Source organism: Vitis riparia, chromosome 12 (genome assembly GCF_004353265.1).
Source record: "Vitis riparia cultivar Riparia Gloire de Montpellier isolate 1030 chromosome 12, EGFV_Vit.rip_1.0, whole genome shotgun sequence".
Taxonomy (NCBI): domain Eukaryota; kingdom Viridiplantae; phylum Streptophyta; class Magnoliopsida; order Vitales; family Vitaceae; genus Vitis; species Vitis riparia.
Window position 1 is genome coordinate 14,304,089 of NC_048442.1, and position 26,103 is coordinate 14,330,191.

The 26,103-nt window shown below is 37.6% G+C and overlaps 5 protein-coding genes across 5 annotated transcripts; 3 read left to right on the plus strand and 2 right to left on the minus strand.

Annotated features, from left to right (window-relative positions):
* The first annotated feature begins 6,699 nt into the window (after positions 1-6,699).
* LOC117927013 (nudix hydrolase 2-like) lies at positions 6,700-11,983 on the plus strand. The gene is made up of 9 exons (XM_034846375.1): positions 6,700-7,049; positions 9,429-9,643; positions 9,948-10,013; positions 10,174-10,311; positions 10,530-10,607; positions 10,704-10,754; positions 10,863-10,897; positions 11,045-11,153; positions 11,588-11,983. The coding sequence occupies exons 1-9, from the start codon at positions 6,926-6,928 to the stop codon at positions 11,795-11,797; spliced, it is 1,026 nt and encodes a 341-aa protein (XP_034702266.1). The 5' UTR covers positions 6,700-6,925; the 3' UTR covers positions 11,798-11,983.
* Positions 11,984-13,823: 1,840 nt separating this feature from the next.
* LOC117925985 (nudix hydrolase 2-like) lies at positions 13,824-16,263 on the plus strand. Its single transcript, XM_034845080.1, has 6 exons — positions 13,824-13,829; positions 14,922-15,143; positions 15,437-15,502; positions 15,662-15,799; positions 16,020-16,097; positions 16,175-16,263. The coding sequence occupies exons 1-6, from the start codon at positions 13,824-13,826 to the stop codon at positions 16,259-16,261; spliced, it is 597 nt and encodes a 198-aa protein (XP_034700971.1). The 3' UTR covers positions 16,262-16,263.
* A 3,433-nt stretch (positions 16,264-19,696) lies between these two features.
* LOC117926780 (nitrile-specifier protein 5) lies at positions 19,697-21,395 on the plus strand. Its single transcript, XM_034846072.1, has 2 exons — positions 19,697-20,007; positions 20,269-21,395. The coding sequence occupies exons 1-2, from the start codon at positions 19,978-19,980 to the stop codon at positions 21,220-21,222; spliced, it is 984 nt and encodes a 327-aa protein (XP_034701963.1). The 5' UTR covers positions 19,697-19,977; the 3' UTR covers positions 21,223-21,395.
* Positions 21,396-21,557: 162 nt separating this feature from the next.
* Positions 21,558-23,880, minus strand: LOC117926779 (7-methylxanthosine synthase 1-like). The gene is made up of 4 exons (XM_034846071.1): positions 23,145-23,880; positions 22,637-23,050; positions 22,149-22,406; positions 21,558-22,073 (listed from the first exon to the last, which is right to left on the minus strand). Exons 1-4 carry the CDS (start codon positions 23,217-23,219, stop codon positions 21,711-21,713), a joined length of 1,110 nt encoding a protein of 369 aa, XP_034701962.1. The 5' UTR covers positions 23,220-23,880; the 3' UTR covers positions 21,558-21,710.
* Positions 23,881-23,959: 79 nt separating this feature from the next.
* On the minus strand, positions 23,960-25,749 carry LOC117926778 (probable caffeine synthase 4). The gene is made up of 4 exons (XM_034846070.1): positions 25,580-25,749; positions 25,062-25,466; positions 24,700-24,978; positions 23,960-24,619 (listed from the first exon to the last, which is right to left on the minus strand). The coding sequence occupies exons 1-4, from the start codon at positions 25,652-25,654 to the stop codon at positions 24,227-24,229; spliced, it is 1,152 nt and encodes a 383-aa protein (XP_034701961.1). The 5' UTR covers positions 25,655-25,749; the 3' UTR covers positions 23,960-24,226.
* Between the last annotated feature and the right edge of the window lie 354 nt (positions 25,750-26,103).

A 26,103-nucleotide genomic window follows, 5' to 3' on the forward strand; every position in this document is an offset into this window, starting at 1 on the left:
ATGCGATTCTACTCTATGGAGGATCGCATGGATCATTATCAGAACAGGCGTCACCGACCAATTCCAGTGTATGCAGCAGAGATTTCAGAGTATGAGGATCGCATGGATCAGCAGCAGGCTACCTTTGAGCATATCATCCAGAGGCTTGATCGCCAGGACAGTCAGCATGAGGACATGATGGCTTACCTCCTATCGGTGTTTCCACCACCCCCTCCTAAGTCGTGATAGCAGCGAGATCTATTTAGGATTAGCATACGTAGATGCAAATCATTACCATCTTTGTTTCTGTTGTCTATGTTTACTCTATATTTCACTTGACTATATATATATGTCTATGTTATGTCTATATATGTCTATGTTTCCTCTATATTTCAGCTAACTATATATATACAAATTTGCCCTCTCTAGCAGAGCCATCTTTATGATCACGGATAAACCTGCTTCCTCAAGTGTTTAATATGAATCTGTATCCTCCTTCATTATTGCTACAAACATGATGCATAGTCAAGAGGTGAGCTCTTCCTGGATAGATAGCATCATTCAGCGGGCCGCCATAGCTTTTGGGCTTGTTGCCAAAATGTTGAAAGGCTGAATTTTTCATTTCATTGGAGTTCCTCCAAGGGCAACCTATAAAGCAGCAGCGAGGTTAAGATCCTTCTTCTTTGCAAATTCAGCCCCATGCTTCATTTCTGATGAGTTTATCATAATGGATTCATTCTCAAGTTTGTGTTCATTTGGGGGAGTTTAAGGGGAAAAATAGCCCTGTTATTGAAGAAAAAAGAGTTAATGTTAACCACTTTTTCAAATTTATATTCAAAATGAAATTTTTGTTGTCACGAAGGAGCCACGGTATTATTATTATTTTTTGTAATTTAAATTAAAGCCGTAATCGATAAATATGAACTTCATATTTATACAGAAACCTTAATTGTCAAATGCAACTTCAATTTTGAAGTGAAGCTTCAATTATCAAATACGCCTATAATTTTAAAATAAAGCCTCAATCATTAAATGTGGCTTAAATTTTTAACTGAAGTCTCAATTGTCAAATACGATATCAATTTTGGATTGAAATTTTAATTATCAAATGCGATTTTGTTGTTAAACTTTAAAATTAAATTAAAATAACCTAATAAAAAATTTATTAAATTTAAATTTAATGTCGAAATTTAATATATTGTAATAATAAAATTTTTATATATTTAAAATGTTATTTCAATAAATATAAATTGGAAAAAATGAATATTAAATTCTCCAGAGAAGTGAGTGATCAGTGTTACAGGCGAGGGCGTGTTCGACCGGTCGTACAAAGATTTAACCGGTCGACCGGTTACACTTTCCCGGTCGCATACCGGTCTTGAACCGATCGTGTACCGGTCGACGTGGCCACCTCATTATCTATGGAATAGTTGCTTGCATCTTGTAGAGTCAACAGTGTATGACTGTGGTTTTGCATTATATGGGGTTAATAATGAACTAGTAATTGGTCGTTGAAATGACATCGCTTTTTACGTTTTCACTGTGATTTGCCTTGGATCCATGTGCAAAGGCGCTGACACAGGGCCGGTGAAGGGGATAATACAAGGCACCATTCGAAAGTTATCACTGCCCTCACAGAAAGGCTACGAGTTACTTCAATTATGAACCGTAAATGGAAGGGGTCCTTCCAATTATATCCAGTTATAGTATGGTTATATAATGCATTCGGATAACATTTCAAGAATATAAATACAGTAACTAATAGATCAACATGTCCATTATGTCAAGACTTAAGTAATGGTAATAAATCGAAAAACATTATGAATTATGTACATCAATTGATATTTTGTTGTTGTTTATATTTAATTCAAAACTCCTAACACAAGTATGATCATAACATGTTAATTCAGTTTTGTTCCTTGTAGTCTCCACATTCGCTTTCCTCAGCTGAAGCAACCATCAATTCATCAAAGTTCTCGGTCGTGCAACCAAAAATTCAATCTGAGAGCAAACAAAACAAAGAGCGTAAAGTCAGTCTCGCATCCTCCAAGGTGCCTTGAAACAGTAGGAATTAATGACTCATAATAAATTAATATGACATCATGTCAGAACTGGATGTTGTCTTCCCCTTTTTCATGCACACACATACAACACTTACATAAATCAAGGCAATTAGAAGAGACTATGTCACTCGAAATTAGTTTGTCATCGTAGGCAACATTATGTGACATCCAAAGTAAGGAGGATGAATATAGGAAGAAGGGAGGTTTGAAAGAATATTGAAAAAAGAAATGAGCAAAGAATTTTGTGAAAATCGTTTAAAATCCTTCAAGTTAGGTGGCCTTGTACACCCTTGTACACTTAGTGTAAATGTCTTGTACACTTAGTGTAAATGCCTTGTACAGTTGGAGAAATCCGACATAGCTATAGCTCTATGAGTGTAAAGGGGCGGATAGCCACTCGCCGATGTCATGGGTCAGTGAAAAGGGGGAAAATGAAACCCAATTTAGGTTCCCATTCATCATACGTGTGGGGGACATTCCAATGAATGTGTGCGAAGGGAAATGAGGAGGGAGTACGAGGCATGTCCCCCTTTGAAAAAAGAAATGAGCAAAGAATTTTGTGAAAATCGTTTGAAATCCTTCAAGTTAGGTGGCCTTGTACACCCTTGTACACTTAGTGTAAATGCCTTGTACACTTAGTGTAAATGCCTTGTACAGTTGGAGAAATCCGACATAGCTATAGCTCTATGAGTGTAAAGGGGCGGGATAGCCACTCGCCGATGTCATGGGTCAGTGAAAAGGGGGAAAATGAAACCCAATTTAGGTTCCCATTCATCATACGTGTGGGGGACATTCCAATGAATGTGTGCGAAGGGAAATGAGGAGGGAGTACGAGGCATGTCCCCCTTTGAAAAAAGAAATGAGCAAAGAATTTTGCGAAAATCGTTTGAAATCCTTCAAGTTAGGTGGCCTTGTACACCCTTGTACACTTAGTGTAAATGCCTTGTACAGTTGGAGAAATCCGACATAGCTATAGCTCTATGAGTGTAAAGGGGCGGGATAGCCACTCGCCGATGTCATGGGTCAGTGAAAAGAGGGAAAATGAAACCCAATTTAGGTTCCCATTCATCATACGTGTGGGGGACATTCCAATGAATGTGTGCGAAGGGAAATGAGGAGGGAGTACGAGGCATGTCCCCCTTTGAAAAAAGAAATGAGCAAAGAATTTTGCGAAAATCGTTTGAAATCCTTCAAGTTAGGTGGCCTTGTACACCCTTGTACACTTAGTGTAAATGCCTTGTACACTTAGTGTAAATGCCTTGTACACTTAGTGTAAATGCCTTGTACACTTAGTGTAAATGCCTTGTACAGTTGGAGAAATCCGACATAGCTATAGCTCTATGAGTGTAAAGGGGCGGGATAGCCACTCGCCGATGTCATGGGTCAGTGAAAATGGGGAAAATGAAACCCAATATAGGTTCCCATTCATCATACATGTGGGGGACATTCCAATGAATGTGTGCGAAGGGAAATGAGGAGGGAGTACGAGGCATGTCCCCCTTTGAAAAAAGAAATGAGCAAAGAATTTTGCGAAAATCGTTTGAAATCCTTCAAGTTAGGTGGCCTTGTACACCCTTGTACACTTAGTGTAAATGCCTTGTACACTTAGTGTAAATGCCTTGTACAGTTGGAGAAATCCGACATAGCTATAGCTCTATGAGTGTAAAGGGGCGGGATAGCCACTCGCCGATGTCATGGGTCAGTGAAAATGGGGAAAATGAAACCCAATATAGGTTCCCATTCATCATACATGTGGGGGACATTCCAATGAATGTGTGCGAAGGGAAATGAGGAGGGAGTACGAGGCATGTCCCCCTTTGAAAAAAGAAATGAGCAAAGAATTTGCGAAAATCGTTTGAAATCCTTCAAGTTAGGTGGCCTTGTACACCCTTGTACACTTAGTGTAAATGCCTTGTACACTTAGTGTAAATGCCTTGTACAGTTGGAGAAATCCGACATAGCTATAGCTCTATGAGTGTAAAGGGGCGGGATAGCCACTCGCCGATGTCATGGGTCAGTGAAAATGGGGAAAATGAAACCCAATATAGGTTCCCATTCATCATACATGTGGGGGACATTCCAATGAATGTGTGCGAAGGGAAATGAGGAGGGAGTACGAGGCATGTCCCCCTTTGAAAAAAGAAATGAGCAAAGAATTTTGCGAAAATCGTTTGAAATCCTTCAAGTTAGGTGGCCTTGTACACCCTTGTACACTTAGTGTAAATGCCTTGTACACTTAGTGTAAATGCCTTGTACAGTTGGAGAAATCCGACATAGCTATAGCTCTATGAGTGTAAAGGGGCGGGATAGCCACTCGCCGATGTCATGGGTCAGTGAAAAGGGGGAAAATGAAACCCAATTTAGGTTCCCATTCATCATACGTGTGGGGGACATTCCAATGAATGTGTGCGAAGGGAAATGAGGAGGGAGTACGAGGCATGTCCCCTTTGAAAAAAGAAATGAGCAAAGAATTTTGCGAAAATCGTTTGAAATTCTTCAAGTTAGGTGGCCTTGTACACCCTTGTACACTTAGTGTAAATGCCTTGTACACTTAGTGTAAATGCCTTGTACAGTTGGAGAAATCCGACATAGCTATAGCTCTATGAGTGTAAAGGGGCGGGATAGCCACTCGCCGATGTCATGGGTCAGTGAAAAGGGGGAAAATGAAACCCAATTTAGGTTCCCATTCATCATACGTGTGGGGGACATTCCAATGAATGTGTGCGAAGGGAAATGAGGAGGGAGTACGAGGCATGTCCCCCTTTGAAAAAAGAAATGAGCAAAGAATTTTGCGAAAATCGTTTGAAATTCTTCAAGTTAGGTGGCCTTGTACACCCTTGTACACTTAGTGTAAATGCCTTGTACACTTAATGTAAATGCCTTGTACAGTTGGAGAAATCCATAATAGGGACGACCAACCAAGTGCATATGGGTGGGAAAACAATGCTTCCACTCTCATGGATAAAGGAAAATGATGAAAAAGTTAAGCCTTGTTTCGCTTCATATGCATCATTAGTAGGGGAGCTAATAGCATGAATTAACATGGTAGCCATCAAATAAAATGCATGCAATGAGGCACCATTCAACCAATATGTGTGAGGAATGTCCCCGACGATTGGAAAAAGTAAATGACTAAGTTCTTCAAAATCACTTGAAAACCCTTAAGATACACGCCCTTGTACACCCTTGTACATTTAGTACATTGGCCTTGTACACTTAGTGTAAATTCCTTGTACACTTGCAGGAAATCGACCTAGGTACACCTTAATGAGTGCATATGGGCCGGTTAACCACTTCCCAATGTCATGGCTCAGTGAAAAGGGCGAAAATGAAACTCAATTTAGTTTCCTATTCATCATAAGTGCACTAACTAGTCCCCACAGCTCACCTTCTGCACCATACCCATTCATTCTCTAGAATATAAACCCAACAACCAGATTATAAAGTGAGGAATTTTCAAACAGCTGAAATGCCAATTTTATGGAGATCTTTTTCAACGGTTTAACTGGAAGTTTCTTTCATTTACTTACCTTGTGCTTCATTCATATGAGGCAAGATGGATATGATCAAAGCCTCGTTTATACCCTACCCTGCACCCTAAAACACGTTGTTATTAAGTTCAAAATTTTTTAAGAACACCCCGACACCAGATCAAAACGGACGTCTTTCCTGAAACCTTGTAAACAAACATCCACCACATCATCAAAGGAACCAACATGAAATCAAAATCTCAGAAAATTTAATCACACCCACCTTCATTTCGATTTGGGAATGATGATGATCACATACATGCGAAGGCTTTTCTGAGTTGCTCACAATCCTCGGCTGCACAATTGGGGGACATTCATAGTTGACCATGGTGTTTACGGAGGGAGAGAAAGGGGCAGGAGACCATGGTGTTTACGGAGGGAGAGAAAAGGGCAGGAGACTGGTGACCCTTTTTGCTATTATTTGAGATTTTTCGGTCAGAATGACATGGCAACATCCAACTGACTTGGAACTAATGAAGGGCATATTGGTCAGTTAATATCTCATAGCCTTCCTGTTAATTTTGATAGATATATGGACCATTTGTTAATTTTTGGGCCCAGTTGGGCCCAAAACACAATTCTTCCGGCAAAGGATGGGTCGCCATGTCGGGTAAAAGTCACAGTCAACATCAAAACATTTTGATTAAATTCATGGAAAAACGCTAAGGTTGTTCAAACCTAAAAAGTAAAAAACTAGGAAATTGAACAAGTCAAAGTCTTGATTTTCAAGGTACTCTTTCCAATATCGCACTAAAGACTCTGACCCACCCAACTTCAACTTCCCTCCTTCACGCCGTCAACCGTCCTGTGTTGTTTTGGAAAATAAAAATAATAATAATAATAATAATAAAAACTTTATATTTGATTTTTAAAATTTTTGAAAAAAAAAATCTCTAATTAAAAAAAAAAAGAGAAAAAAAAACTGTTTTTAATTTTTTTTAAATACAAAAAATTTGAAAATATCTCTATTGGGGTAATAAATAAATAAAAAAAATAAAAAGGGAAAGGAGCTTCCATCCTTTAAACAACGATTTTTTTCCTGTAGTTTTCGCCGCCTTGGGCTGCTTGGCAAGGTCTTCTCCACGTTTTTTCGCAGGAAAATTCTTCAACTTAGAGGTATGAAGTTGGATGAAGTCCATGAAAGTTGCAAATACTCGTCCTCCCATATATATAAATAATTGGTTTGTTCCCCGACGGGTAAGATTCAATTTCCTCTTCCTTTTCCTCTTAGTTTTAGGGAAGCCCGGATCTGAAGGTTTTGAAACCCTGGACTACACGCTAAGGCAAGTATGTATAACGATATGAGGATGATGTTAAGGGCATGAATCATAAGATTGGTTGGTTGGAAAGCACATGCACCGTTTTGCAAGCAGAAGCCTCTACGCTTACCTCTCTGCAACTAAAAGCTGTATACCTTCTTCTACTATTTCACACCCATCAGCTCATAAGACAAATACCACTCTCTCCCCCTCCAAAGGTATTTCCTCATCCTTCATTTTCCCTCATGCTATCTTTATTTTCTGTGAGTGCCTGGGTGTAAAAAGATTTGATTCGAACTTGACCAAACCCTATAAACTCTATATAAGTACCTGGGTGTAAAAGGAGTATTTAATAAAATATTTTCTAAATTCACAGGTGTGGGATTAGATTAAATCATGAAAATGAATAGAAATATCTCTATAGGTGAAGACTATAGGTGATTGATACAGATGTGAGGAAGAGTGAGCGACACCCAATGGAGCAATAAGGTTCATAATTTTAGGGTGTAGATGGAAGAAAGAGTGGGAGACACTTAATGGAGTAAAGGACTTGTGGTTCAGGGTGGAGATATAAATAGTGTAGAAATGTGAGATGTTTCAGACTCAATAATTATATCTGTTTCTGTCCATAATATTCTCTATTGTATAGTAGAATGTTATGTTTCATATGTAGAGGTAGGCAAACGAATCAGGTTAAAACCTTGTTAACCTTTGTACGTAATTAGCTTTATTTTGTATGTTTTTTCATTAATATATTTGCATATGTGACGCTTCTATTAACCCAACAAATGGTATCAAAGCTTTTATTGACCCAACAAGTGGTATTAGAGGGCTTTTGCATACATAATAATATTAGACTAGAATGTTAGTTTGATTCAATTTTTATTCATTAGGAGATGAAGGAAGTGAAAACCGAATCAATTAGGTTGATTTTTATAGTTCTCAAATAGAACTGAGCTTTATAATTATTGAAAATTGAACTGATATAGTCAATATTAGTTGAGTTGTATTGGTACCACTTTTTTATATGCATTGTTGTTTCATTATTTAATAAATGAGGTTTTGGGTCAATTGATAACTAAATGTCATAAGTTTGGGTTTCATTGTATTTATTTATTACGTTAAACCAATTGGTAAAACCAAAGAAGGATGTTTGCGAGATGGTGTATCAAATGAATGTGTAAACTCAAAAAAAGATTGGATGTGAGGTGGGATGTGTCATATCTCACATCGGATGGAGGAAAAAGTTCTTGACATTATATAGATATATATGAGGTATTCTAATCATGTAGATAAATTTTAAAAACATGAGGGTCCATTGGATCTAGAGCGGACAATAACTACATGGGTTGGTTGGGGTTCATTGTAGGATTGTTAGGGGTTTTTAATTCATTTATTTGACAAGGCAGTTGTGATGCTAGGTGTTAGAAATGTGAGATATTTCAAACTCAATAATTATATCTATTTCTGTCCATAATATTCTCTATTGTATAGTAGAAAGTTATGTTTCATATGTAGAGGTAGGCAAACAAATCACATTAAAACCTTGTTATCTTTGTTTGTAATTAGCTTTATTTTGTATGTTTTTTCATTCATACGTTTGCATCCGTGGTGCTTTCATTAACCCAACAAATGGTATCAGAGCTTTTATTGACCTAACAAGTGGTATTAGAGGGCTTTTGCATACACAACAATATTAGACTAGAATGTTAGTTCGATTCAATTTTTATTCATTAGGAGATGAAGGAAGTGAAAGCCGAATCAATTAGGTTGATTTTTATAGTTCTCAAATAGAACCGAGCTTTATAATTATTGAAAATTGAACTGATATAGTCAATATTAGTTGAGTTGTATTGGTACCTCTTTTTTATATGCATTGTTGTTTCATTATTTAATAATGAGCTTTTGGGTCAATTGATAACTAAATGTCATAAGTTTGGGTTTTATTGTATTTATTTATTACGTTAAACCAATTGGCAAAACCAAAGAAGGATGTTTGTGAGATGATGTATCAAATGAATGTGTAAACTCAAAAAAAGATTGGATGTGAGGTGGGATGTGTCATATCTCACATCCGATGGAGGAAAAAGTTCCTGACATTGTATAGATATATATGAGGTCTTCTAATCATGTAGATAAATTTTAAAAACATGAGGGTCCATTGGATCTAGAGCAGACAATAGCTACACGGGTTGGTCAGGGGTCATTGTAGGATTGTTAGGGGTTTTTAATTCATTTATTTGACAAGGCAGTTGTGATGCTAGGTGTTAGGGTTTTAGCACCATTGGTTTAATATGGATGCTGTTTGGTTTTCATGCTACTTTATCAAGCAAGAAACTGGGTGGGAAGATATTACTTGGTCTCTTCTTGATAAAGTCTTGTTTGGTGACAGAGAACTAGGAGGAAGTTGATAGAATTTGTAGGCATTTTGGACTATTCCCAAGAGGGGAAGGGTGTTTCCTTTTTGTTTTTATTTTTTTCTTTTTTTTTTTGGGTTGAAATTCATGTTAGAATTTTTATTTTTTTTTAATTTTTTGCATAGTTATCCTATTGTCATTTTTCTGTAACACAAAGGATAAACTGTGTGTTCATTTCAGGTGTCAAGCCTAGAGCTGTGATTCCATCCTTAACCAGAATCATGGTGGGTTCAACTAGTTCAGTGTTGGTTGATGAAAATAGTGTCCAGCAAATTCAGTTACTCACTTCTACCGATGATGCCTATGGAGGAGTTCGTGTAGAAATAAAGAATCCTATGGATTCTAATGTCTTTGGTGATTTGCTTAGAGCTTCAATATCACAATGGAGGCAAAAGGTGCCTACTTGTACTCAATTTGTCTTCCCATTGAAATGGGTTCATCAACATGGTTTAATTAACATATATTGTAGCATCTTTGTGAAAGTTACTAATTGTATATATCCAAAACCAAGGTATTCCACACCATCGCCCTAGTCTTCAATAGGATAACATTGCAGAAACAGGTTTTCCTTATACATAACAATTCTTAGAGTAGAGGATATAAAAAGAAGGAATTGAATAGATGTGCAGACAGGTTTTTATATTTGGAGATAGCTTATACATCTGAGCATATACTAATCTATAAAATATATATTTTCAGGGGAAGAAGGGTGTGTGGATTAAACTGCCTATTGAACATGCAAATCTTATTGAAGCTGCAGTTAAGGTAAACACATGTTTGTAACATATGGCGGTTCCTGATGAATTGATAATTATAAATGAATTATGACATTTATGCTAGTTATTCCATCTCTATCATGATAGTAGCATCTTTTTATAATGCAATTTGATTCATTTTCATAATTCTTTTCTGCTATGTTTTGCAGGAAGGCTTTCGGTACCATCATGCTGAACCAGACTACTTGATGCTTGTATATTGGATTCCCAAAACTGCTCATACTCTGCCTGCAAACGCTTCACATCGAGTGGGCATTGGTGCCTTTGTCATCAATAGTAAAAGAGAGGTATTCCTTCTTCAGTTTTCGCTAATCATTTCTGGCTTTTGTCAATCTTTACATAAGAGGACAGGCTGGTTCGTAAAGACGTTTTTCCTGCTTTTATACATCTGATGCCAAATGAAATTCATGTGGTGACATTTCTGATTATGTTATTAATTTGAGTGATCTTGTTATGATGGCTTAGTGGTTCTGATTTCTGATTTGAAATTTGTATCATTTGGTAGGTTCTCGTTGTTCAGGAAAATAGTGGCGGATTCAAGGATACAGGTGTGTGGAAGTTTCCTACTGGGGTTGTCAATGAGGTATGTAACTCAGACGTTTGGTGTTCAACAAATTGCTTGAATTGAAAGATTATTATGTTATCTTCCTCACTGTGAATTGAATTTTTCTATCATTAGGGTGAGGATATCTGTACAGCTGCTATTAGAGAAGTCGAGGAAGAGACTGGGGTAAGTGATAAATCTGCAGATTGCACACTCACATAAGTAAGAATTGTACATTCTTTCAGTTTTTTATTCATCTTTTTAGATGTAAATCATTGGTTTATTTTTCTTCAGATTAAGACAGAATTTGTGGAAATTTTAGCATTCAGGTAAGAGGTTTCCTTCATATCAACTAGTCTACTAGGAATCAGTAGAAGTTTCTTACAGGAAATTCATGTTATATAAATTTGTAGCAGCTGAGTGTACACATTCCTGCATCCTGAAATTTTCTTGAATGCTCATTTGTTTAAATACAGGCAAAGCCATAGGTCATTCTTTACCAAGTCGGATTTGTTTTTTGTTTGCATGCTGCAACCACTATCCTCTGAGATTCAGAAGCAATATGAAGAAATTGAGGCAGCCCAGGTAATTGCTAGTTGACAAGAATAGATAATGAAGATTATTTTGCTTTAGGTAAATTGCAAGTATTCTTTGCAGCTAAAGATAGTGCAGAGGGTGGTATCTTAATCAATCATTTGGATAAGGTTTTGGCCTATGACCGGCTCTAAATTCCCAGCAAACAATTCCTAATTTCCTGTTTTCATTTACTTTCTGGGGCAAATAGTCTTCCTAGTCAGATAGGAACCAAAGTAAACTCATGAAAAGAATGAATTCCTGGTTTTCACATGCATTTGGTAGCAGAGGATATAACTATATAAGTCCTGTCTCAGCCTCCTACTTTCATGCCCTGTTTGGCAGGGCAAGAAGAATGGCTTACACCCATCTTACCATCCTGACAGATTTTCAAGAATCTGACTGAAAATCATAACATGATTCTGTGTTTTTTTTTTCCTGTTCAGTGGATGCCAGTTGAGGAATATGCAGCTCAACCTTTTGTGAAGAAAAATCCACAATTCGATAGCGTTGCCAACATATGCTTAGCGAAGATAGATGTGAAGTACACTGGGTTGTCTCCATTTTCTGCCACTTCAAGCTCTGGTAAACACAACATCTTGTACTTCAACAATCAGGATCTAAAGCAGCCCCTGTCTTCTGGTAATCAGGCCTAGAAAGCATACTTGCTTGCCTTGTATGCTCAATAGACCTGTTGTAGAGTGACCAAATAAGATAGCATACTTGCTAGCCTAGTATGCTCAATAAATTTGCTGTAGTGTGAGGTTTTTTAGTAGAACCAAGTTACTTATATATGTATGTTTTGCTTGATATTAATAAAAGAAGGGTGGATAAAGAATACATATTTTCTGTTTCTTGATGTTCTATTTGTCAATTCTCAGGATCCACTGTTCAAATCTAAAAGCCATGAAATTGAACAAGACTGAAATTTGTTTGATTTCTTTTCAAGATCTCACTAAAGACCCACCCAACTGGAACTTCCTTTTTTTTTTTTTTTTTTTCACATAATCAGACTCCCTCAAATTATGTATTAATTGGAAAAAATAAAATAAAAAAATTTAGGACATGTTTATCAAAAATAATTTTATGTTATAAAAAAAGGTGGAAAAATATGCTTAATAACCAAAAAGCATAAAGCATTCTCTGCTTTGAAAAATAAAAAATAAAGTGTTTTCAAATAATATTTTTAATTATTTTTATTTGTTTTTTGAATATTATTTTAAAAAATGATTTTATAAATATAAAAAATTATGATAGCTGTTTTAAAAAAAATGTTCCAAAAATAGTTTTTTAGAATAATATTTTAGATTTTTTTTTCTTGATCACTTCACAAACAAAAAATTAATATTTGATTCTTAAAAATTTTGAAGACAAAAAGGAAAAAGGAAAACAGAAAAATTATTCTCTTACCTCATTGACGTGAATTCAATATTTTCCCTTTTTTTTTCACATAAAAAAAAATTCAAACAATTTTCCACACTTATATCTTGTACTTTAATCCGTTTGATTTTATATTCATCCACACTTTAAAAAAAAAAAAAAATTAAACCTATCACAAACTACTTTTAATTTATTTAAGAAAGTTTAAAAAATTTTGAAAATTTCTTTGAAGGAGTAAATCAATGAAAAAATAAAACGGAAATTCTTTCATGTTCCTGTTGGCCTTTTTCTTCAGTAGTTTCCATCATTCAAACAATGATTTTTTCTGGAGTTTTCGTGTTCTTCAGCTTCGCGGCAATGTCTTCTCAACGTTCTTTCCCGAGAAAATTCTTCATGTTTGCATGAAGTTTGGTGAATTCTATTATATATATATACACATAATTGGTCTTCCTCGATCCTCGACGGCTAAGATTCATGTTCCTCTTCCTTTCCCTCGCAGTTTCTAGGGAAGCGAACAGTCGGGATATGAAGATTTGATTCCCAGGACCACATGCGAAGGCAAGTAGGCAAGTATGTATATAAGGATATGAGGGATGATGGTAAGAGCGTGAATCAAAAGATTGGCTGGGAATCACAAGCACCGTTTTGGAAGCAGAAGCCTCTACCCTTACTTCTCTGCAATTAAAAGCTGTATATCTTCTTCCACCATTTCACACCCACCAGCTCATAAGACTAACACTAGTCTCTCCTGCTCCAAAGTTATTCTCTCATCCTTCATTTTCCCTAATACTCTCTTTATTTTCTTCGAGTACCTGGGTGTAAAAAGTTTTGATTCGACTTTAATAAACCTATATATCCTGTTTATGCTTGAATCAAAATGGAAGTGAGCTTTTTAAATGATGGTTGGAATGCAAGTTAATTTTGGCCTTCATTCCAACGGATTGTTAAATGTTATTTAAGATCCATTTGCTTAGAAGTACCAAATATGCTTAATTTGACAATAACAAATCACAGGAAATTTACGTTTGGGACTAGGAATATCTCTATACATATTCTAAATTATTAGGACAAAAAAAAAGGTTATGAGAGAGATAGGAGCTTGTGAAGATTATATGTGGTGGATAGAGATGTAAGAAAGAACTAGAGACACAGTTGGAGCAAGAAGGCTCGCAGTTCAAGGTGTACATGTGAGGAAATGGGAGACACCTATGTAGCAAAAGGACTCGTGGTTTAAGGTGGAAATACAAAGAGTAGAAAAACGTGAGATGTTTTAGGACCTAATTAAAATGTTGTCTCTCATCTATGGAGGTAGGTGTGGTTGGTTGAACCATGTTAAAACCTTGTATAGCTTTGTGTGTGGTTAGCTTTATTTTTTGTGCTCCTGCATTAATATATTTGCATCCATGGAGCTTCCGTGGACCCAACAAATGGTATCAAAGCTTTGTTTGCCCAACAAGTGGTACTAGAACTTTCGCATACACAACAATGTAAGACTAGAATGTGGGTTTGGTTTAGATTTCATAATTAGAAGATAAGAAAGTGTAAATTGAATAAATTAGATCAGTTTTTATAATTCTTAAATAGAACTGAACTTTATAATTATTGAAATTGAACTGCTTTGGTCAATTTTACTTGAGTTGTATCAGTACCACATTTTTGCATACATTGTTGGTTCATTATTTAATAAATAAGCTTTTGGGTCAATTGGTAACTGAATATCATAAGTTTGGGCTTCATTGCATTTATTTATTATATTAAACCAATTGGTAAACTCAAAGATGAATATTAGTGAGATGGTGTATTAAATGAATGTGTAAACACAAAAAAGGTTGGATGTGAGGTGGGATGTGTGATATCCCACATCATATAGAGGAAAAAGTTCTTGACACTAAATATATGAGTTCCTCTAATCATGTAAACACATTTTAAAAACATTAGAGCCCATTGGGTCCACGGACAATATCCACACATGTTGGGAGAGGGTCATTACAAGATTGTTAGGGTTTTTAATTTATTTAATTGACTACGCTGCTATGATGCTAGGTGGTAGGGCTTTAGCACCATTGGATTAATATAGGCTTTTGGGCACATTTGGGCCTTGACATTTATGTCCCTCCATTTGTCTGTATGGATGCTGTTTGGTTTTCATGGTACTTTATCAAGCTAAAAACTAGGTGGAAAGATATTACTCGGTCTCTTCTTGATAAAGTCTTGTTTGGTGGCAGAGAGAATTAGGAGGAAGTTGATAGAATTTGTAGGCATTTTGGACAATTCCCAAGAGTGGAAGGGTGTTTTTTTTGGGTTGAAATTCATGTAAGATTTTTTTTTTTAACACAGTTATCCTATTATCATTTTTCTATAACACAAAGGATAAACTCTGTGTTCATTTCATGTTTCAAGGCTAGAGCTGTGATTCAATACTTAACCAGAATCAGGCTGCGTTCAACTAGTTCAATGTTGGTTGATGAGCAAATGGTGCCTGAAAATAGTGTCCAACAAATTGAGTTACTCACTACTATTGATGATGACTATGGAGGAGTTCACGTAGAAATAAAGAATCCTATGGATTCTAATGTCTTTGGCAATTTTCTTAGAGCTTCAATATTGCAATGGAGGCAAAAGGTGCTTACTCAATTCGTCTTTCCATTGAAATGGATTTATCTGTATGGCTTAATTAACATATATTGTAGTCCTTTTGTGGAAGTTACTAATTGTATATATCCAAAACCAAAGAATTCCACTGTCCTAGTATTCAATAGGATAACGTTACAGAGACGGGTTTTCCTTATACATGACAATTCTTAGAGTAGAGGATGTAAAAAGAAGGTATTGAATAGATGTACAGAGGTTTTGGTATTTGGAGACAGCTTATACCTCTGAGCATGTACTAATCTGCAACATATATATTTTTTCAGGGGACAAAGGGTGTGTGGATTAAACTGCCTATTGAACATGCAAATCTTATTGAAGCTGCAGTTAAGGTATATGCATGTTTGTAACATATGGCGGTTCCTGATGAACTGATTAGTATAAATGTAGTATGATATTTATGCTAGTTATTTCATCTCTATCTGATGGTAGTATCTTTTTATAATGTAGTTTGATTCATTTTTGAAATTCTATTCTGCTAAATTTTGCAGGAAGGCTTTTGGTACCATCATGCTCAACCAGACTACTTGATGCTTGTACATTGGATTCCCAAGACTGCTCATACTCTTCCTGCAAACGCCTCACATCGAGTGGGCATTGGTGCCTTTGTTGTTAATAGTAAAAGAGAGGTATTCCTTCTTCAGTTTTCACTAATCATTTCTGGCTTTTGGCCATTCTTTACATAAGAGGGATGGGCTGGTTCTTAAGGAAGTTTTTCCTGCTTTTTTACATCTGATAACAAATGAAATTCATGTCTTGACATTTCTGATTATGTTCTTAATTTGAGTGACCTTGTTATGGTGGGTTAGTAGTTCTGAATTCTAATTTGAAATTTATATCATTTGGTAGGTTCTCGTCGTTCAGGAAAATAGTGGCATATTCAAGGGTACAGGTGTGTGGAAGCTCCCTACTGGGGTTGTCAATGAGGTATGTACCTCAGAAGTTTGGTTTTCAACAAATTTCTTGAATTGAAAGATTCATAGGTTATCTTCTTCAATCATTAGGGTGAGGATATCTGTACAGCTGCAATTAGAGAAGTTGAGGAAGAGACTGGGGTAAGTGATAAATCTGCGGATGGCACACTCACATAAGTAAGAACTGTACATTCTGTCATGTTTTTAATCATTCTTTTAGATGTAAATCATTGGTTTATTTTTCTTCAGATTAAGACTGAATTTGTGGAAGTTTTATCATTCATGTAAGACGTTTGCTTCATCTCAACTTGTCTACTAGGAATCTGTAGAAGTTTGTTTCATGAAATTGATGTTATAAAAGTTTGCAGAGTGATTATTGTCCTAGTTCTAAATATTATTTGGCTCTTCCTCTCACATTCCTGCATCCTAAAATTTTCTCAAATGCTCATTTGTTTAAATACAGGCAAAGCCATAAGGCATTCTTTACCAAGTCGGATTTGTTTTTCGTTTGTATGTTGCAACCACTCTCCTCAGAGATTCAGAAGCAAGATAAAGAAATTGAGGCAGCCCAGGTAATTGCTTGTTGACAAGAACAGATTATGAAGATTGTTTTATCTATCGGCGAACCCAAACAACTGGTAGACATGTATTTTATGTAAAACAACACAGATCTCAGTTCGAGTCATAGGAATGACAGGACCTGGCATCAGGCCCCAGTGTTTGATGAATTCACTTGGGGATCTTGTACTGGAAAATCAAACCAAGACCAATTGACTCATGTCCAGTACTTCCCTTAGACCATGTTTGCAGGGCGGCATCTTTCATTTTGGATAAGGTTTTGGCCTGAGAGCTCTAGCTGTAATTTATACATTGATGGCTCTGACTGGCTTTAAATTCCCCATAAATGATTCCTAATTTCCTATTTTCATTTTCTTTCTGGGGGAAAATAGTCTTCCTAGTTAGATGAGAGCCCAATTAAAATCATGAAAAGAATGAATTCCTACTTTTCATTGGCATTTGGTACAGAGCCCTGCTTTCATGCCCTGTCTGGAATGGCAAGAACATGTTACCATCCTGAGATTTTCAAGAATCTGACTCAATCATAACATGATTGTTTTTTTTCTGTGTTTTTGTTTTTTCCTCTTCAGTGGATGCCAATTGATGAATATTCAGCTCAACCTTTTGTCAAGAAAATTCTTCTCTTTGATAGCATTGCCAACATATGCTTAGCAAAGAATGATATGAAATACACTGGGTTTTCTCCACTTTCTTCCACTTCAAACTCGGGTGAAACTAGCACCTTGTACTTCAACAGTGAGGATTTGGAGCAATCACTGTCTTCTGGTAATCAGGCCTAAAAAGTATACTTGCTACCGTTGTATACTCAATAAATCTGTTGCAGTGTGACCAAATAAGATTGCATACCTGCTAGCCTTGTATGCTTGATAAATCTGTCTCAGTGGCAGCCTTTTTAGTAAAACCAAACACGTAATGTGTTACCTATATGTATGTTTTACTTGATACAAATAAAAGAAGGGTCAATAAAGAATGCATATTTTCTGTTTATCGATGTCCTATTTCTCAATTCTCACGATCCATAGGGGAGTTCTGAACCAAATGCTTACACAATCTGCTGACTTAACAATGTGTAGGCAGAACATGGTGCCTGGTTAGGATGAATGCTGATGTAGAACCTTTTGTTGCCACCTTCTCCCACTGAAATACACAACCAGCTTCTTGTTTTGTCTCTGTGTGGGATCCATGCAGATAAGTCAACCCTCTTCTCTCTTCTTGAATTGCCACATGCCTTGGTATGTGTCACACTTCAGTGCCGCGTGGCAGTGAAGCTTGAATTCAGAAGAAAAATGCTGAAAAAATCAGTATAAAGTAGTGGGGATGCTGCTACACCCATCTCCATGTAGTTCTCCATCTCTGTTTCCTAGTTGGTGTTTCAGGTAGTCAGAAGCAAGATGTCTTCTGCAAAGCTGATGTTTCTGCTAGTGCTTTGGTTGTTGGTCTCTAGAACCTACTGTGCACGGAAAGATGGAGTTTATGGTGATGGAGTCTCTACACCAAGTGATTGTCAGAACTGTTCTATTTGCCCATATCCATGCCATCCTCAATCTCCACCACCACCACCAGGGTACCCATCAGCTGGAGCTCCTCCACCGCCTGCTGCTACAGGCAATTGCCCACCAACATCTGCTGGGTGCTGCCAATATCCTCAGCCCTCTCCTCCCTCACCTTACACTTATGTGCCTTACAACAACTACTCGGCTTCACCGCCTATGCCTTTGTCTTCAAAATCCCCAGTCTCTATCTTATTTACTATTGTCATTTTGTTTGGTTTTGTTTCCCTTCACCTGGTTTGAAGGGACATGTCAGATTATTCTATCTTGTATTAGTTTTGATGTAGAAATGGTTGAATCTTACAGTAATGTTTCAGCTATAGCGTATGTGATGTTATAAATGTTTTCCCTTGTTCAAGAGCGTCTTCTTTTTCATCTCAAATTTTTTTGCTTTTTGTTGATTTGTGCTTGTAATTGAAACACAATTTGATGATGGAAGATTGCAGACATGAGATCTGAGTGTCTGTCTTGGATGTTTGACAGAGAGAGACAGAGAGTTAAACGGCTTTCTCCATGGTGGTTCTTCATTTATGGCTCCTGTGGTTTTTGTCTTTTCTGCAATGAATGTGGTTAGCACAATGGTTCTTTGTCATTTTCTTTACATGGTATCACGTGTACATCTTCGGGTCTATAGTTTTGTACTCGAGTTTTATTTGTCTGGACCCCTTTATCTTAGTTTTATTTAGTTGTATCCTTAGCTGACGATCTAGATTGGCATGAAGATTTGCATTCTGATTTAGTATCTAAGTATTTCCCTGGAAAATAATATAATGAGAAGAGGTTGGCTCATGCTGAATGCAGTATTAAAAGACAGGTCCCTATGTATAAAGCAAAGCCCCTCATACTTTATACCTTGAAACTGAAATTGTCTGTGCTGTCCTCCATGGGGACCTAAACAATTCCAAGTGTGAATAAACAACTTCAGAATATGATAAGAAACATGTCATCAAACACAGACAATTCAATTTTTAAGACCATTTTCAATTTACAACTGAGGCTGGTCCCAACTGATTTGTCCACCATTTTTCCACACTGATAAAACCCACCTTGGCACCAACTCCACCCACTACCTTCTATTATTATATATGGCAGGAGACGTATTTTCTTTTTCCATGTCAGTTTCATTTTTCTTATTTTTAACAAAAATAAAAATAAAAATAAAAGATATTTTTGCCAGTTCCTTTTCACATCCACTCACAAATTCCTATTTTCTCTTTTTTATTTTCTTTCCTCTATTGTGTCCTTCCTCTTCTCTATATTTTCTGTTATCCTTTTATTGGAATGGAGAGAAAAAGTTGGGAAAATTTTTGGGAGAGGATGAAGAGGAAGACAATTTAAAAAAAAAAAAAAAATGAAAAAAGAAAGGAAAGGCAGGTGTGGTTAAGGATTTGGATAAATATTTAATTTTTTTATTTTTTATTTTAAATAGAGGGCCATGTTTGGCGGGTGGATTTAACATCACCCGTAAGGCAAGCCCCATGCTACTTTCCATGCTGAAACAGAAACACCCTCAATAATGCATAAAATTGCATCGCCAAACAGAAACCACTTTTTTTCTCAATTTCATAGAGATTGTAAACCAGTGGCATCTTGAAAATTTTTCCCAATTTTAGGGCATCGAAGTCTTCCAGATAATACCTGCCCCTATGTGAAGAGATCCACGGTACTCCCTGCGCTTATATAAAGAGAACCAGCAAACCCACTGTGTCACATTCACCAACACATACTGAGAGCCTCTCTGCAGAATCACTAATCCTCCCGGCTATGGATCAGCCCAAGGGCAATTGGATTAAGGTCTGTCTTTGATTGATTTCCCTCTAAATTTCATCTTTTTATTGTATTTTTATGAAACCCAGAATCATTTTTGGATGATTTCACTGGTTTTGGAAACAATTCTCAAGATTTTTTATCTTTCTGTCATGGGTTCTCATTATTGGTTGAAAAAATAGCTTCACTTTTCCGGTGGGTATTGACATGTTGCTTGAAAAATTCGTGAAATCCAGGGTGACTTTAACACTGATTAGTTTTTTTTTTTTTTTTTTTGAAAATTCCCAGCTTGACCAGAATGGAACTGGGCCTGGAGCACGAAGTTCCCATGCTATAGCCATAGTAGGACAGAAGGCTTATGTTTTCGGCGGCGAGCTCACGCCACGTGTCCCTGTCGACAACGACATCCACGTCTTTGACCTACAGGATCTGACGTGGTCCGTCGCAACCGTCACCGGCGACGTCCCTCCGCCACGAATCGGCGTTGGAATGGCGGCAGTCGGTGGGACCATCTACGTCTTCGGTGGCAGGGACGGCACACACAAGGAACTCAACGAGTTCTACTCTTTTGACACATTTAGCAACAAGTGGACCCTACTCTCCAGTGGCGACGCCGGACCTCCCCATCGGAGCTACCACTCGATCGCCGCCGATCACCGCCGGGTCTACGTGTTTGGTGGCTGCGGCGTCGCCGGCCGCCTCAACGATCTGTGGGCCTTTGATGTTGTTGAGAAGGTTTGGATCAAATTTCCAGGCCCTGGAGAGGCCTGCAAGGGAAGAGGTGGGCTGGGCCTGGCAGTGGCCGAAGGAAAAATTTGGGTTGTGTACGGGTTCTCCGGAGAGGAGACGGACGACGTCCATTGTTTTGACTTGACCCATGAAAAATGGGCCCAAGTGGATACCAAGGGTGAAAAGCCCAGCCCAAGAAGTGTGTTTTCGTCCCTTGTAATTGGAAAATACATATTCATATATGGTGGCGAAGTAGACCCCAGTGATCAAGGTCACCTCGGTGCCGGAAAATTTTCCGGTGAGGTTTATGCATTGGACACTCATAATTTAGTGTGGAAAAAATGGGCCGACACCGATGATAACCATCCTGGGCCACGGGGATGGTGTGCATTTTCTGCTGGACAATTGCATGACAAGGAGGGACTATTGGTATATGGTGGTAACTCGCCTAGTAACGATCGGCTCGATGACATTTTCTTTTTGAGTCCTTGTTTGGATGTGAATGAAAAATAATTATCTCGATTGTGTAGCAATATGTGCTAGTCTTTTGTGTGCTTGCAGGGACTCCGTTTGTGTGCATTGCAATTGTGACGGTAGATGTTGTTTTTGTGAATGTAGTGCTCATATGCAGCTGTAATTATATGAATAATGCTGTGTTTTTCTATAGGTTTCGGCTTTTTATTTTATCTTTGTTTCAATAACTTGTGTGTTAGCTTTACAAACTCTGCATGCTTGGAAGAGTTGTGAGTAGATAGATTTGTTATGAAGCTTCTCCCAAAGATGATAATTAATTTGTAAGCTTCCTTTTGTGTGAATATCATCCATTCTATTCTATGCGGATATCCCTCTTAGGTCCAATGATCATTTACCATTTCCGTCTTTTAAAACGTGTCTACACGATTAAAAGGAATTCATACATATATGATGACATGAACTTTTGTTCTGCTGCGAGATATGACAATAGTTAAACTCATGGAAATAGATTTTCACTACGAAATGCTTCATACCTTGGTCAAGGACACGGTGTGATTAATGCAAATATCTTTCCCGGCCTCTATGTCATCCGCCACCTTCATGAAAAACCTATGGAACAAATCGTCCATGATCCCGTCTCCAAAATGGCTTATTAGAAGCGGTTCTGCAACGGCCCTCATGCCCATTACCACATACTTGGTTCTTTCAAATCTGTCGAACACTAGGTCCTTGTTTCCATCATCAATGTGTGCGTCCCAATCCAGCCTGAAAGTTTCAAGGCGGAGAAGATTGAAGGAACCTTCTCTTCGAACCACATCCCTTACTTCCTCTGCTGTAGGCATATACAATGGAATATTGCATCGGTCTAACTTGGATTCTTGAACAAACCCCTGTATGGTGAATCAAGCACGGTGTTAGCATAATGCATGGTAATTTAACTTCAAGAAATGATTCCAAATTTGTACCTCTATGACAAGATCATGTAGGCTGATACTAATTAATTCCCAGATTTTGCAGAAATGTTTGGGTTCACTGCCTAGCAGGGTAAGGAGCATTCGACCTCCAGGAATGATCTCCGGGGAGCGTAGTTTCAGAAATGCAGTGAAATCTCTCTCAAATTGATTCAAGTATGCTCTATGGACACCAGGAGGACTTGGCTCTGCTATGTGGATATTCCCTTTGTTCAATGGAGTACCCGATTCACTCACCAGCCCTTCAGGTACCTGTTACAATTGTCTGTCATGGTTCGTGTCTAATTCTACATATATATGTATTCTACTATGATCATGGACCTCTTATCGGTTTTTGTGAAAATAACAACGGTTGGATTTTATAGAAATATTGAGAAAAAATTTGATAAAAAATACGATGGAAATAAATCGAAACAGGAAAACTCTAAAAATTGATAAAAAAAAATGTAATAAGAGATAGGAGACCAAATAATACCACTAACCTGAGAGAGCCAATGCAGACCATAGGAAGAATGAACAAAGTGGATAGAATGGTCAGGAAACAGCCTCTTATGGAAAGATCCTGGCATTCCTGCAATCAAACATTCTCCAAACTTCCCCCCCTCCTTCTCCTTCTCCTTCTCTAGTTTCTCATAGAAGCTCCCCAAGGATCTAAAAATGGAGTTGAAATCATTATGTGGAAGATCATTCAAGAACACTTGAAACATAGGTGGTTTCCGGCTCAACCGAACACAGCTTCTGCCGATACACTCCACAATCTCCCATAAGGGTAAAAGGGTGTTGGGCCCCGAAGAGCATCCTAAATCTGCAATTTTTAGACACTCAGGGAAGGTGGTGCAGTATAGCTCTGTGATGCTTTCTTCCAGCATGGGCTTCACCTCCAATATCACCTTTTTCTGCAACAAGAAAGAGAATTCATTCAATTTCTTCTGGTACAGAAATAAATTGGTAGAGAGAGAGAGAGAGAGAGAGAGAGAGAGAGAGAGAGACTTGGAATAGTGAGTTATTAGCATAGCTGGTTTCTCCATCTCCTCCATTCATACAAAGAACTTGCTGTACTTCCATGGCTGCCCTCAGTTGCTTTGAATTTTTTTTTTCTTTTCATACAAATAATTATTGCTTTATAAAAGTGCAGGGACACACTCATGCCCTGTAACAACTTTGTCGCTGCTCAAATCATCATGCCTTGAATGGCCCATTCAAGGACAATAATGGGAGTGTAAGGTTAATCAACTTGAAACAAGATTATGATGGTCTTGGCCTGATGTCATTAGATATATATGTATATATATATACAAGATGACGATGGTCTTGGCCTGGTGTCATTATATATATAAAATTATTTTTTAATTTAATTATATATATAATTGGGTGAAGCATATGATTCCATTGACCATGATGAATCGTGGTTGTAACCATGCCGATTGGTGGTCCACAACTGTCAATCACATCTCCTTTGTTGCAGGTATTTGGACATGTAATTTGCATGCAAAATATATTAAAATTTTACATGTTTTGATGCTTGGTATTGTAGGATTGTGAAGCAATAAGTTTTGTTGCACTTTGCAAAGATGTCGGGGATTGAACTTCCCATTGAGCTTGTAGGGATTGAACTCGTAGAGATTATTGAGTGTTGATATACTCTATGGACGTAAGGATCATATTAATTGTCGAACCACGTTAAAATATTGTGTTTTTCTTAATTTTGTATTCGTAGGTGTGGTTTTGATTAACAAATACTTTCCCCTGCCCTCCATCTTTGTTGGAACATACGCCTATCAAGGAATTATAGTGCTAATATGTGATAAATGAATAACAAAATGGATTTCATTGATGACACTTTGAATAAACTACAAAGAAAAGGAAATGACACTGGAAAGAGAATTAGATAAGAGAAAACGGAATTGAAAAGGGAATAAAAGCTTATTGCTTTGAAGTGTTTACTAACCGACATGGAATTATTTTTGAAAATTAAAAGTTATAATTATAGTTTTTGAGAATATATGGTTTTTAAATTTGCTCTAATGGGCAAATATTTATTTGAATGGTTTTAAATATTTAGGATGACACGTTCACCCCTTTCTATCCATAGTTGGTAAACTTCCATCCCTGGACAAGGAGATGACCAGGTTAGTATAGATTCCTTTTCCCGTCTCAATATTCTCCACCACCTTCATAAAGAATCTATGGAACAAGCTGTCCATCACCGCACCTCCAAAATGTCTTGCTAGAATGGGTTCCCCAACGGCCCTAATGTACATGACAACATACTTGGCTCTTCCATATTTATCAAACACTTGGTCTTTGTTACCATCATCAATATTATCATCCCAGTCTAGCTTGAATGTTTCAAGTCGTAGTAGAGTAAATGAACTTTCTCTCTGAATCACACTCCTTACTTCCTCTGGAGAAGGCATATATAGTGGAATATTGAACGAGTCTAACTCCGATTCTTGAATTGAACCCTATATATTGAATTAAGCAAATCTGTCAATCTAAGGTACAAATCTGCATATACATTATAGAGAGGGAGGGAGAGATGTACCTCTGTGACCATATCCTTTAATGTCATACTAATCAACTCACAGATTTTGTAGAGACCGTCGGTGCAAGAATTCAGGCCATTTCCATCACTTCCCAAGAGAGTAAGGAGCATGTGGCCTCCAGGAATAATCTCTTGGGAGCGTAATCTCAGAAATGCTGTGAAATCTCTCTCGAATTGGTTCGAGTAGGCTTTGTGAACACTGGGAGGAGTTGTCACCGTTAAGTGGATGTTCCCTTTATTCAATGGAGTCCCCGATTCATTCACCAGCCCTTCAGGTACCTGTTACACATTCTCCCTCATGTTTCATGGAGTTTGATGGAAATGATGAACAAAGATTCAGTGATCTTGGAACCACTACTGACCTGGGAGAGCCAATGCAGACTATAGGAAGAGTGAAAAAAGTGGATGGAGCGGTCAGGGAAGAGCCTTCTATGGAAAGAGCCTGGCACTCCGGCGATGAAACACCGTCCAGACATCCCTTCCTTCTCCTTCTCAATCCTCTCGTAGAATCTCGCCAAGGACTTGAAAATGGCGTTGAAATCATTCTGTGGAAGATCATTCAGGAAGATTTGAAAGGCGGGTGGCTCACGGCTGAACTGACTGCAAGTTGCACCGATGCAGTCTATGATCTCCCACAGTGGCAGGAAGGTGTTGGGTCCTGAACAGCAGCCCAGATCAGCAATTTTCAGACACTCCGAGAAGGTTTTGCAGTAGAGCTCTGTGATGCTCTCCTCTAGTATGGGTTTCACCTCCAATATCACCTTTTTCTGCAGGAAGAAGAAGAGAAAATCAAATCATTTGTGAGAGGAATAGACCATCTAAGAGTCTCGGAACATGATCAGTGAGCAAGAGAGAGGGAGAGAGGGAGAGAGGGAGAGACTTGAAGCAGTGAGTTATTGGCGTAGCTGGCTTCTCCATCTCCTCCTTTCATGCAAAGAACTTGCTGTACTTCCATGGCTGCGCCACCACCCTGTTCAATCCACCCCCACCCTGATCATCTTCTGTGTTTTTAAGGTGAACTAATGGAGGTGATCGAGGACATGGGGTTTCTCATGGCCAAATTCCCGACCCACCATCGATGCTATATTGAGAAAAAGCGGACCTACATTGCTTTCCTTTCCTGTTCAACCATGTGAAAAATTGTACTACTAGATTACTTGATATCATTATTAGGGTAATGCTACAACTTTTCAGTACCAAACTTTTCGGTACCAAACTTTTCGATACCAAATTTTTTGGTACCATACCCACTTTTTTAGGCTAGTATATCAAGACACATGGCATGCAAAATAAATAAAAAATTAAAAAAAACCAATTATTCAGGTTACCCAACCGGTTTTGCCATGGGAATTTATCCAATGTAGCACACATCTACTACAATGACCAATTATAAAATCATGTTTA

Bases quoted from the DNA above. Each gene is read 5' to 3' on its own strand.
- LOC117927013 (XM_034846375.1), top strand. From the start codon at position 6,926: ATGCACCGTTTTGCAAGCAGAAGCCTCTACGCTTACCTCTCTGCAACT. The intron at 10,014-10,173 runs GTAAACACATGT...TATGTTTTGCAG, and splicing joins TTATTGAAGCTGCAGTTAAG to GAAGGCTTTCGGTACCATCA. The intron at 10,608-10,703 runs GTATGTAACTCA...TTCTATCATTAG, and splicing joins CTACTGGGGTTGTCAATGAG to GGTGAGGATATCTGTACAGC.
- LOC117925985 (XM_034845080.1), top strand. The intron at 15,800-16,019 runs GTATTCCTTCTT...ATCATTTGGTAG, and splicing joins TTGTTAATAGTAAAAGAGAG to GTTCTCGTCGTTCAGGAAAA. The intron at 16,098-16,174 runs GTATGTACCTCA...TTCAATCATTAG, and splicing joins CTACTGGGGTTGTCAATGAG to GGTGAGGATATCTGTACAGC.
- LOC117926780 (XM_034846072.1), top strand. From the start codon at position 19,978: ATGGATCAGCCCAAGGGCAATTGGATTAAG. The intron at 20,008-20,268 runs GTCTGTCTTTGA...GAAAATTCCCAG, and splicing joins CCAAGGGCAATTGGATTAAG to CTTGACCAGAATGGAACTGG.
- LOC117926779 (XM_034846071.1), bottom strand. From the start codon at position 23,219: ATGGAAGTACAGCAAGTTCTTTGTATGAATGGAGGAGATGGAGAAACC. The intron at 23,051-23,144 runs GTCTCTCTCTCT...TTCTTGTTGCAG, and splicing joins CTAATAACTCACTATTCCAA to AAAAAGGTGATATTGGAGGT. The intron at 22,407-22,636 runs GTTAGTGGTATT...CAATTGTAACAG, and splicing joins GTCTGCATTGGCTCTCTCAG to GTACCTGAAGGGCTGGTGAG.
- LOC117926778 (XM_034846070.1), bottom strand. From the start codon at position 25,654: ATGGAAGTACAGCAAGTTCTTTGCATGAAAGGAGGAGATGGAGAAGCC. The intron at 25,467-25,579 runs GTCTCTCCCTCT...TTCTTCCTGCAG, and splicing joins CCAATAACTCACTGCTTCAA to AAAAAGGTGATATTGGAGGT. The intron at 24,979-25,061 runs GTCAGTAGTGGT...AATGTGTAACAG, and splicing joins GTCTGCATTGGCTCTCCCAG to GTACCTGAAGGGCTGGTGAA.